The 13,079-nt window shown below is 39.9% G+C and overlaps 1 protein-coding gene across 3 annotated transcripts in view; it reads left to right on the top strand.

Moving 5' to 3' along the window:
• Window positions 1-13,079, top strand: part of ARHGEF10 (Rho guanine nucleotide exchange factor 10) — a 112,477-nt gene that overhangs the window by 45,787 nt on the left and 53,611 nt on the right. For all 3 annotated transcript variants that reach the window (XM_082047753.1, XM_082047752.1, XM_082047754.1), the window contains 7 exons: window positions 402-514; window positions 4,031-4,108; window positions 4,350-4,529; window positions 5,831-5,947; window positions 7,965-8,057; window positions 9,557-9,727; window positions 11,542-11,687. In XM_082047753.1, coding sequence (XP_081903879.1) covers window positions 402-514; window positions 4,031-4,108; window positions 4,350-4,529; window positions 5,831-5,947; window positions 7,965-8,057; window positions 9,557-9,727; window positions 11,542-11,687 — 898 coding nt within the window. The remainder of the gene's footprint in view (window positions 1-401; window positions 515-4,030; window positions 4,109-4,349; window positions 4,530-5,830; window positions 5,948-7,964; window positions 8,058-9,556; window positions 9,728-11,541; window positions 11,688-13,079) is intronic.

Here is a 13,079-nt window from a genome sequence, read left to right as displayed (position 1 = left end):
TCTCAAAGGTCATTTATTTAAAAGCTATTGGCCCTGGAGCCACAGTACTTTATCCTGGGTTGTCGTGTCCTGCACTCTGGGCAGCCTTGCTCTCCCGGCAGTGAAGAGGGAGTAGAGGTCAAGCAAAAGATGCATAGGCTCTTCTGCGGTGTGGATTTTAGGATTTTGAGATACCTTTGAAAGATGTCCTGTATTAGAGCGCCTGTCAGTGGTGGTATTTGTGATTTCATAGGTAATATAGAAGAGTTGGGAAATTTCTTTTGTTTGACAAGGGAAAATAAGACTGCTGTGTAATTACTGGATAATAGGATCTTCATTTTGTTGTTGTTGTTGGTTTTTTTTCCTACTTTCTACATACGTGTTGTAAAAAGTTGACATTTTGGCTATTCAATTACTTGCAGATCATAGATCATCATGTCTGGAAGAAGAAGAGCTCAGTTTATTTATTGATGTGGACTGTATGCATACAGAAGCAATTATGACTCCTATGCCTGAAGGATTATCACAGCAGCAGGTAATAGGCTTTTGGAAATATGGTCTTCTGCCTCTTCCGTCTCCCCTTCTGCTCCACCTCAGTGGCTCCCAGGTGCTTTGCACTTCAAACATATTGATGCTTAACATCAAATTCAGAACTGTGTAAGTAGTTTTTTGAAAACTGGTGTGTGTGGATATAGTTGCATAAGTCCTGAATTCAGTCAGAGATGCAAAATTCTGTGTTGCATTGTAAAGTAATATATAATAATTATATTGTTTCACTACCTGAACACTTAAACTAAATGTGGTGGGTCTGAGTGAAGAAGAAAACAGTATAAATATTTTTATTGAGCCAGAAGACATTGCTCCAGGTGCTCCAGGATTTCTATTTTAAATGTAGAGAATATCCTGTATGGTCTCTGAATCTTAAGGTTTTTCCTGATTAAAAAACAAACAAACTTGTCCCAAATAAATTCAAGTCTACAGAAGGAATATATTTTGCTGTTTTCCACGTTAACCTGTATAGTCACTGTGGAAACCACTTCAAAAAACAGTGAAATCAGCATCAGTTAGAAATTTTGGCTGCAAATAAATCCTGTGGGTTCATGTTACTGTATTGTTACAGCAAATAATAACTATATGAAAGTTTTGTAGCTTCTTGTGGTGTCAAGTCATGTTAGTCAGTAACTTCAGAAAATGAGTAAAAAAGAAATCACTTCAAGGGTCAGTCATGGAGAATGGTATAAGATTTTTGGTTTGCTTGGTGAGGCTTATTTTTGTAATGTGTTTAGCACAGTGAAGTGCTAATCTTGTAACAATGCAACTACCAAACTGTGTTATGTTACTGTAAGACTTCATTATACTGTAAACTCTTGGCATCAATCTGAATGCTGTCTTTTCCTGCTTTCCAAACAGAGGGTCAAGAGTTTGTGTGTGTTTGTGGGTTTTTTTGTTTGGTTGGTTTTGGTTTTGGTGGGAGGGGGTGGGTTTTTTTTTAGGTAGTTTAAAAAAAAAGTACCCTCTTTTGGAAAAAGAGAGTGGTCTTAGTTTGGAGCAAACTAGTAATCATTGTGTGGGTCGTGATGTATGTTGCTTATCGACTCAGGAGGAGCTGCCCAAGTGGGCAGAAATGGAGGTAGGAAGGCCAAATCTCAGCTGGAGCAGGTCAGGTGTGAAGGGCAAAAATGAAAGGTTTCTTACAGGGCTGTTGGCAGCAAAAAGAAAGCTAAGAAAAACATGAGTCTGGGGCTTGATGGGGCAGGGACTTTGTGACAAAGGGTGCTGTCTTTGCCTCAGCTTTTACTGGTGACATTTGTCCTCAGGCCTCCAAAGGTGGTTTTTGGTCCTGAGACCAGAGGCAGGTCCTGCTGGGATGAGGCAGGACCTGAAGTTAGGAGGTACTGAGGCCAGTTGGACATACAGGTGTCAATGGGACCAGAGGGGATGGATTTAAGGATGCAGAGGGTAAGACCTTTCTCTGTTGTCTGGAAAAAAGTAAATGTCACACTATCATCCTCAAGATGAGCAAGGAGGAGGATCCAGGCTGGCCTCATCTCAGTGCCTGAGAAGCTGGTGGAGCAGATCTTCCTGGGAGCTATGTCTGTGTTCAGAAGGACAGGAGGGTGATTGGGAACAGTCAGTAGAGAGGGACCAGAGTCCATTTGTGCTTGGCCAGCCTGAGTCCTTTGGAGATGACTCGCTGAGGGATGCAGCAGAGGATGTCATTTACCTCTGGTTTAGGAAGGCTTTCAGCAGCTTCCTGAAGCACCCTTGTAGCTGCATAGGTGAGATATCATTTATATGAGTAGACTAGAAGGTGGGTGGTAAACAGGTGGGTACACCATGCTCAGATGGCTATAGTCCATGGTACAAAGTCCAGCGGGTGGCCAGTGTTAGTGGTGTCCTTCAAGAGTGGATACACATCCCCTGGTGTTTAGTGCCTATATTAATGATCTGAATGCATGCTGCAGTGCAGGTTTGGAGGCAATACCAAATTGGAGGGGTGCAGCGGACCACGTGTGGGAGGGTGGGGCTGCTGGTCAGCGTGGCTTTGGTGGGCTGAGGGTGACAGAAAAACTCAAGCAGCTCCACAGAGGCCAAGCCAAGTGGTGGCTCTGGGACAGAGTCACCCAGTGCCATGGAGGAGCCCTGGGCATCCCGCTGGTGGGGTGAGGGCCAGGGGCCCCTGCTCACCCCACGGCTCTGAGCGGACGAGCTGTACACATGAATATGCTTGTTTTAAACACCAGGTGGCACGACAGCTTTTGTTTAAACCTGCTGCCTGCTTAAATACTGTGTCCTGCCTTGGGTCTTGGTTGCGATAGCTTTTGCTTTGTTTTAACACTGGGACCTGAATTCTTAGGGTGAGTTGTTTATGTTTGTATGCTACTGTTACTAGCAAAAATGTGAACATAAATGTAAGACTTGCATACAAGTCTCTCATAAATTGTGTGTATCTATTGCAATAGCCCGTAGGCACTATTAAGTATCTATTTGTGTATTATAGAGGGTGAAAAAAACATTTTCTACAGATGTTTATTCTTTTCAGAAGAATTAACTGTGACTAACAGTGGAGTTAGTATCCTTTACCAGAGCAGCTGATACATAATACCTAATAAGACACTGCTAAATCCATTCTAAACTCATATTAGACACAACTAATTTTACCATATGTATCTTTAAGGGAGGCCTCAGATAATTTTGAAGTCTTCCTTTGAAATGCCAGTACTTGAAAGAAAATCCTTGCATAACTTGCATTTAACTTAATAATGCAAAATACAAGTGTGGAGAATTAAAGAAGGCCGTGGGCCTCAGGAGCAGAAAGAATCAAGTCTGAGATTTGAGTTTCATGGCCATTTAGGCTGGCTTAAAATAGCAAAAGAAGCAGGTTCTGCCTTGCCTTGTAGTTGTGGGGAGTGGTTTGATCTTGCCTTTGTGTGGTTTTCTTTCTTAGTCCTGCTTTTGAAATCCTTGGGATGAGCTGGATTAGGCAATGGATTTGGGTGACAACAAATCCTTAAAACAAGCAAGAAACCTAATCAGTAACCATAAGAAGTTTAAATTTTAGCCCAAATGAGTTCCCCAGTCCTCCTGTCATGTCACCAGCACATGCTTGTTTGTCCTTCAGGTTGCTCCTAATAAATTTATAAAACATTGAAAAAAAGAAAAGACTGATTTTTGAAAACTTGATACGTATTTTGTTGAAGCAAATCACCGAAGTAGCCAACATCATCTATTTCTGTTATTGTTGATAATGATACCAAAATTTATACATCTAAAATTAAAAGACAAGTTTCAAAAATAAAGCTTAAAATTGCAATAGTCAATAAAGATTATAGATATAGATACAATAGCTATTGTGTTCTTTAAAATAAATAATTTTACAATAATGGTAAATTTGATTACTTTTGAAGAGGTATGTTATTATTTTATTGCAGTTCCAGTATTGAAATTGCTTTGTGTTTTCTTAATGTGAGAATTTTATCATCAGCATTCCCAACTATGATGAATGTGTTACCAGATTAGAGCTTCAGACAAAACTTTGTTTCTTCAACAGGTTGTGAGAAGGTATATTTTGGGCTCTGTAGTTGACAGTGAGAAGAATTACGTGGATGCTCTCAAAAGAATCCTGGAGGTACCTTAATATGTTTTGCATGTTATAATTTGGAAATTTGACAAATAGTGAAATCCGTAAAGAATCTGTAGTATGACTCACATAGGTTTTACTAAAGATGCGTCATGCTACATGTTGAGAGATTTTGTGTGTATATACTGTTAAATAAGTTGGGGGTTTTTGTGCTTTTAGAAGACCTTTTCTGCTTGTTTATTAAAATCTTTTTATGTTGTGGTTTTGTTTTGTTTTGTTTTCCCCACAGCAATATGAGAAGCCCCTTTCAGATATGGAACCAAAATTATTGAGTGAAAGAAAACTCAAAATGGTCTTTTATCGACTTAAGGAAATTCTTCAGTGCCATTCAATGTTTCAGATTGCGCTGGCGAGTCGTGTATCTGAGTGGGACTCTGTTGAAATGATTGGTGATGTCTTTGTTGCTTCAGTAAGCAAATGCACTTGAACGGATAATCTGTTTTTATTTTAGGCTTGTCATTCTATCACCATATCTCTGTCTAACTTGCCCACTTTATTCCCATATTCTCCAATGCCTATGGTGACTGTCAGAGTGTGTTTGTACCATCCTGGTAAGGAAACAGACACCAACACATGTCTTTGGCTTGGTGGGCAGAGATGCAAGGATTGTGGGCAAAATTTGCAGGCTTTGATCAAGCTCTCAGACATTTAGGTAAACAGTTTATTTTCCTGAGGAAACAGAGATTCACAAATCCACCAAAATTAAGGTGAGATTGAGGCTCAGCAATTCTTAAAAAGTAGGTAGTCATATATAGTATGTTTATTTGGAGTAGAAAAAGCCCACAGTAGGTGATGTCCTGAATTCCTGGATTTCAGCTGAACCTGGGGGCACAGGTGAAGAGTATTTGTAAAAAACTTTTCTACCCTTAAGGGAAGCCCATCTGGTAAAGGACTAAACTAGCCACTGCTTGAAATTAGAGAAAACAAGAAGTGGCCTTGGTTGATGATAAGGCATTTTTCCCAGTCCGAGAGTGTGGACAGAAAAGGCTGCCTACCTGCTGCTTTGAGTACTTTGTTTTATTGCCACCCAGCTGCTGGAAATTATCATGTTTTCATGCCTGCTGTAGGAGAGCTGGGGTCTGTATCTCTGAGTGCTCTCAACCCATTCCAGTCAAAAGGAAATGGTTACTAAAGACTTACTCTTTAAAGCAAACCTGTCTTGTTTTGACGGAAGCACATTAGGTAGCATTAATGACCAGCTCTGCAGATGAGAGGGATAAAATTACTACAGAGGCAATGACCAGTGATCTTACCCCTCACATGGCTACACAATCTATCTCATTTCCTGGTAAACCCTTACCAGCTGAAGATGGGGCATGAAGGCCCTGGGACTTCACTGGTTTGACAAATGTGGAAGATAGGCAGCAGTGAGATGATCAGCACATCCCAGCAGCTGCTTTGACTCTAGTTGATGCCCTTTAATTGCCCATAGTCCCCAGGCTCTGCCCTCATGTTATAGCCAAGATGAAGCTATTTCTGTAAATTTACATTTTGCAATTCACAGCTCTTAGATCTTTAGGTTTCCAACCTGTCTTCTACAGAAAGGTTATTTTGGGCAACACCAGTATTTCTGTAGATCTAGTACTGACTAGGCCAAGCAAAACCCTTAGCTCCAAGCTGGGCGAGTCCTTAATGGTCAGAGGTTTAGATAGTTATGCTTTTGGGGATCTTCTGTATTTATAGTTAAAGTTTACCCTTTTATGTTTTCAGTTTTCTAAATCTATTGTATTGGACGCGTACAGCGAGTATGTAAACAACTTCAGTACAGCAGTAGGGATTCTCAAGAAGACATGTGCCACCAAACCTGCATTTTTAGACTTCTTGAAGGTGAGTTTGTTCAATTGTAAACCAGCTGGATGTATGATATAAACAAGACAGTATAAGTGGGACTATATATTGTGGGACTGTTTTAAGGACTTTGGTTTCATGTTTTATGGGTTTGGCACAAAGAAATCCCCAGAGAATTCACTTCCACTACTATATGTTCAGAATAATATGATATTATATCTAGGATGTATTTTGAAGTGCAGAGTGGTTTTCTTGTTGTTCAGACAGTTTGTTGGTGCTTTAATGTACTGTACTTGGCAAAATATTGGGATTCTATCAAAGCAGGTGAGTTTCGAATAATAGTTCAAAATCTGTGGCCTCTTCTTATTTGGGTTTTATTTTACTTCTAAATTCTTTATTGTGTTGTGCAGAGCAGCATAACTAGATTTCTGTTCCACAACAAACTTCTAGTATTTTGAAAATCGTGTTTCCAATTTGGAGTTAAAATTGAAAATTTTTGTGCAGAATGCATATTACCCTGATGAATATGATGCTTCTGGTGATGTGCATTAAGGGCCTGGTACATGCAGTTGAAGTGCTGTGAATCCCTAGAGATGATACCTTGCAGAGGGTGCACAAAATCCATTGCAAGGCTTTTAGGTTGCCTGTGACGCTGCTGAGAGCCTGGAAGCTCTGCTTGTCCCGTTCCCAGAGAGTCCTGGATTGAGTTGTGCCTCAGAGCTGCCACCCCGTCAGGTCTGGTGCAGTGGACCACCAAGCACTGAAATTGGGTGTCCTAGACAAACTAAACAGAGAAGCCCTCAGGTTGCAGAGAGGATGGTCGCAGGGAAGCTGATTCCTAAGCTGTCCCCAGGTTTTAGAACTAACTGACGACAGTTTGGAGAGCGTAGCCAGCACTACAAAGGGTTATATTATGGAAGACACAAAGATCAAACTTCTGTAGTGAGTGTGTAGTCACTTCATACCTCTCACGCTGTTAAAAGCCTGTTGTTCCAATAGAGGCATAACTTACACCTCTCATCACTGTTTGTCATTGCTGGCATCAGCACTGTTCAGAGCTGGGGGCTCAGAACTGAACTCTGAGGACAGAAGACATTTCTGCACATTCCCTTTTTTTTTTTTTCTGCCTACCAGCAATGAAGACCAGAATCTTCACTGCTGCTGTTGCGAGGGGGAAGTGCTTGTGAAGATATGTATGGAAACAAATTGTTGTGATACTGATAGTTGTAGCAATAAATAGCAATTTAAGCACAACACAAGTTTAATATTGTTTGGGTTTGCTTTGTTTTTACTATTGAGTGTTTCCTCTGCCCTCCTTGTTTTGGGTTAGCTGTGATTCTGGCCAAAGTATTTCCAAATGGTGAAAAGTTTTATACAAACAGGGCTTTTCTGCATAAGCAGATGAAATTTGTCTGGTTTTATCTGCCAGTCCCAATAACCAAAATAATGGATTTTTACGTTTTTCCTTCCAACTATAAATCAATGTTCTTTTCCTGAGTTTCTTTTAATAAAGAAAATGAAAATCTCTTTTTGTTTGCACAGCACTGAGATTATGATGTTTTCTTTAGATTTTCTCTTAAAAACACATAGGTAGAGATTTATATTCTCTTAGCCCCAAGAAACAGAGCAGCAATAGTAAATTATGACTATAAATCAACAGACCACTTACATTTTTCAAATATAAGACCATGAACAAGTACATTCCCTTTGTTGTGCTTGAAGTTAAGCAGATGTTTCAGGGCATTGCTTGTGTAAAAAGCATTAATGTGCCGTATTGATATATATACATAGGTGCTGCGTTGCTGATGTGGCTTTATCCCAGCTGTATTTATTTAAGGAGATTTCAGTTCAGTGGCGTGCCATCATTTTACTAATTATTTTAAAAAAAATTAATATTTTAAAATGAAATCTTTCTAGTAAATGGAATCTTTCCAGTACAACTGCTACAATTAGTTTAAATGACATAGGAGAATTTTCAGGAAATGTTTTCCTTTCATTCTGTATCTGACGGAAATATGCTCACCATAGTAAACAGCGTGGTTTTCTTGCATTGCAGCAGTGCCAGGAGTCAAGCCCTGATCGTATTACACTGTATGGTTTAATGATGAAACCTATCCAGCGCTTTCCACAGTTCATTCTACTGTTGCAGGTAAATAATGTTTACCAAAGGGATGCTCTTGTTTCATTCTTATGTGCTTTGCTTGTGGGATTCCATGGTAGCTGTCTTCTGCTGGAGGAGCACACTGCAGTGGAAGCGACCACTGGATCATGGGGAAATAACAAAGGAAAAGTTTCAGTGCATCGTCATAATGTGCTGATCCTGTAGTCTGATTGCAGGAACAGGCAGTAAATACACTGCAGGAAAATCTTAGTAAAGTAGATTTAGTCTAGATTACTGGCTAGTTTATATTTAGCTTTTAAGTCACTTTGCAGTAAAGCTGTAGTTCAAATGTGCTACTTTTTAATGTGAATTAGTTGGCTCATAACATTTCAAAACACCACTGGGAACTTTGTGGCATTAGTTTACGTTTAAGAAAAATACAAGAGAAATTAATTCCTGCCTTGGATGGTTTCGAATATATGTGGGATGTGGAGCAAAAGCTCACTCTCTACCTGTTTACGTGGCTCACAGGACCCGCTGGGGTGCATTGCAGCTTCCTTCTGACCCTATTTTCCTTCCCATGGAATCTGAGGATTTGGCAGGGAGTCCTCAGGTCTCCTTTTAACAGGGAGTCGAGCTGTAGGGAGAGCACAGTTCACCAGTGCAGACCACCCTGTGCTGTTTGTAACTCCCTGCAGACCGCAGCAGGTCTGTCCCAGCGAGCACTACAGTGAGCTGTGTTCTGCTCTGGCAGGGGGATTGGACTAGATGATCTTTCGACGTCCCTTCCAATCCCTGACATTCTGTGATTCTGTGAGTCACAGAGAGGACAGGCTTTGGGGTGCGGGTCCAGGGAAAAGGAGCAGTGGTGGTCCTGGGGGGAGAATGTGGGTAGCTAGTCATGGTGAGAGTTTTTGAGTTAGCAGAAGCAATGGAGTGTATTGTGGCAGGAAGCTGTAGTGAATATATAGGGATTTTTTAAGTGCTGTGGGAAAGAAGCAAAAATTTCATTCATGTTTTTCCACTGTATGCCTACAAAAGGAAAAGATTTTTAGAGGCTTTTTCAGCCTCCGTGAAGTAACATCTCCTACTTTGGAATGAGCATGCTGTCAATGTTTTAGTGAGGAATAATAACAGTAGTAAAGATAATACAATATTACAGCAGTAAATATCAGAAAAGTTTAATTCAAAATCAGTTTTTACAGACATCTACGTGTCTCATTACTGATTTTCAAACTGTGTATATTTTTTAATTTCCCTTTACATTTGCATTTTTTTACACTTATTTTCAAGTTCCTTTGCTGTACTTTATTCCTGTGAATAAGCAATATGTGGTCCTGTTCAGTATATTTTTTAAGAAATATTAAAGTATTCAGGAAAATAAGCAATGTGCTGTCTAAATATTCATTAGGTGTTCATTTGCCTTGTTCTTTAGTAGTACTTGGGTAAAGAATGTAGCAATAACATTACATCCTGTAATCTTTTGAACTTGACTTTGAAATTAAATCCGATTTTAAAAATTTGTTTGTTTTATCACTTTCCCTCAGGATATGTTGAAGAACACTAATAAAGGACATCCCGACAGATTACCTCTACAGATGGCTCTTACAGAACTTGAAACACTGGCAGAGAAGTTAAATGAAAGAAAAAGGGATGCAGATCAGCGCTGTGAAATAAAACAAATAGCAAAAGCAATGAACGAACGTTATCTGAACAAGGTTGGGAAGTAAGAATGTGTGATGGAGAGTTAGCATATTGTTAGTTTCTGAGCCTTGAGCAGTCTTTAGAACAGACACCAGAGACGCCTGAGGTTTTTCTGTAGAGCACAACAACATGGGGTTATTTAAGTTGTAGGTGTGAGATGTGAGGGACCTCCGGGACTCAACAGGCTCACTGGTTAAACCACCGAGTGCTGGAGCAGGCGACGTGCTGAAATAGCAGCAGGAGTCATAGTGGTTTTTGGCAGTGCATAGATAAAGCTGCTTCCTCATCCTGTAGTAAAGTCTCATGCACATCTTCTCTTAAATTCAAAATTGAATTTTGAATTTATCCGGGAACTGAGGAGTTACTCCTGTATAAAGGAAGGAACCAGTTCCTTATACTGCAGTGCTTGTGACTGTGGAGCAGTTCAAGATATGCTGTTGAATGTGTCCAGTATCTTCCTTGTTTTAAGGAACATCCCAGTATTCAATAGAAATGTCCTTAAAGAACTGTAGAAGACATTCAGTAGGAAGGAATTTGAACTTGTTCGTAGCTGTCTGTACTGTGGATATATGTATACTCGTCTTATTTGCATCATACATGTTTCTTCCTTTCCCATGAGATGGGGCATAAGTACTTCAATTATTGCTTTCATGAAGTTACAGATGATTATACTGGACTTCTTCTGGGATGGAGTAGTGGGGACATGCTGAAAGAGAGCAAGGAGTACTTTTGTGATACATGAAAACATAGGTTTCAGGAAAAAAGTAATCAACCAGAACACACTTGTTTTAGGCTATTTATAAAAAATGGGATACTGAATTTGTTGTCATACTGGAACAGTATTTCTATTCTAAGTGCATTAGAAGACAGATTCAGACATTTTACTTTCTAGTTTTAATACTCCTGCTTCTTGAAGCAGCTATGAATCATCTATGAATGATGAGGAGTTGAAGACATGGCTGAAGGAGTTCGAGACACAGAATGTGTTTTTTAAATGGTGGTACATGTTTCCTTTTGTTAGTCTATATAAACTGTAAAATCTTGTGTGTTCTGCACCAGGGGACAAATTGAGATATACTTGGATAGTCATTCCAAATCATGTAGGGCCCTGTGTGCCTTGTGGTTTAATAGTTTTGGAACAGTACCAGGCAGGGTGAAACGGGTGGTAAAAAAGGTGGATGAATTGGAAAAACAGGTGAGTTACAGACCGCTCTGTCCTCTTGGCCGCTACAGAGGAGTATGTGACCTGTGAGGAACCAATTCATGCTTGCGCAGTGTTGATACTCAAACCTTGTAGGCAAACAGCAGGAGCAACTCACACACCGTACATCATTTGTACATGTTATGTTCTCAAGAGCCTGTGGCAGCCGCCAGCCACGGGCTCCGCTGCCTGTGCCTGCCCAGGGGATGGGGCGGGCGGGGGTCTCTTCCTCCTCCCAAACCACCATCCCCCTTTGGGAAGGCTGGGGTTGTGTGTAACGCTTACATGGGCTGTGAAAGAAGAGATAAGGGAAGGAAACAACAGAAATTTTGGATGCTACGGGTTTTTTTTTTTTTTTTGCTAGGGTGCTTTTATCAGTGTGCAAGATTTTCAGAGCAATTGCATTCCATGTTAAGACTGAAACCCCTGCAGGCCATATTGCAGGCAGCAGAAGTTACTGTTTCCTAAATGTAAAACAAATCAGTAAAGAGGCTTAATTCACTTGGCACATCCATCTGCAACACTTGTACTGGAATAGCAAGTGATAACCTGTTGTAATTTTTGTTTTCCACCAGTTGTTTGATCTACTGTGTATAATGTACAGTGTTGGTTGTTTTTAAACTCTAGCTGATCAGCAGTGGAAACAGGTACCTCGTACGGACTGATGATATGGTTGAGACGGTTTACAATGACAAAGGTGAAATTATCAAAACCAAAGAACGACGGCTTTTCATGTTAAATGATGTGCTGATGTGTGCAACAGTAAATATTCGGTAAGACTTGATTTGTATTTTTAAAATGATCATTCAAGCCTCAGCTGGTATAAATGACACTCAAAGAATTTTTACTGTTGTCTTTACCATGGCTAATGCTTTCTATCGGTAGTCACAATAAATGGTTGACTAGCTTTCTTACAGTCTGACATTTGGAACTTGTAGAGTAAATTGGTAAGAAAATTATGTTAGTTGGAGTTTACAGATAGAAATGCTCTTCATTGTCTAGTCATTGCTGTGTATTAGTCTTTAGGAGAGTGCAGGCATACCAAGTTAGGGTTTTTTTTTTTCTCTTCTTCCCTAAATTCATACTGTCACACACACAAATCTGTAACTTGACACATGTTGCAAATTTTAAAACCCAACACATAAAGCTAATATATGTAGCCAGAAAAAAGCTGGAACTCACTAACAATGTTCCAGCTGGGGAAGAGTTATCATTTCCAAGACCAAACATTGAAGCATTAAAGCTGAGGTGCTTTGAAGAAAGCATTTTTTCATTGTGTCTTTCTGTGTTTTAGTTGGCTGTAATTTTTACTGTTACTATACTTCTGTGTATGCCAAGGTCACACTCACATTCAAGTATTGCTTGTACCATAAATTGCTTTGTGTGATGGTATATCCTGACAGAGAAAATGTAGACCATTAAAATCTTCCAATAACAACTTTTCTTAAGTCTAGTATGAGCTGATATCTTAGTTTATTACTGAAGTGTGAATACAGTACATATTTTTGTAATCATGTGAATGCTTGGTCTCATGTTAGTGAGCAAGAATGGCCATGTAATAACTGCACTTCAGAAAATGAACGAGCTTATGTCAATTATCCTGTGGTTCTTTTCCCTTACAAATTCTTCAGTTATTTAGTCATAGCTGGATATTTTGTCATGATTGTCTGCAAGAAAATTGCTGTTAACCATTTACATTTTAACTTCCATACCATCATTGTCTTGGATTTTCTGTATTTGTCCCTGAAGTGGCAGTATGCAGTCTGTTTCCCTTTTCCATGTGAAAAGTTTCTGATTATGCCAAGTCTCTGGGTTCCTTATTAAGTTAATTCCTGTGGGCATTAACTGGTTCTGAGCAACCTCCTTTGGGATGGTAATTGGGCACACCTGTGTCATGGGGTTTGCGAACTCTGAAAACATTTAATTGTGGCTTTCTCTAGCAGTTAAGGTTTGCTTTCCAACCCACTTATTTATCTAACAATGGTTTCTAGAGTAGTTGAATGCACTTTTAGGTTTATTCACTAGCAAAAAGAAAGGGTTTGTGACTTTCCTCAGTGTTCAGCTGCAGGTGGGTCCACCTGCAAGCCGTGTGTGTGGGTTTAGAGTTCCTCCATCATTTCCCAGACCGCTCCTAGATTTTTGCTGCAGAAGGAACTACCTTCATC

Source organism: Streptopelia decaocto (assembly GCF_964273445.1).
Source record: "Streptopelia decaocto genome assembly, chromosome: 3".
NCBI lineage: Eukaryota > Metazoa > Chordata > Aves > Columbiformes > Columbidae > Streptopelia > Streptopelia decaocto.
This window is presented reverse-complemented; position numbering and strand designations above follow the sequence as displayed.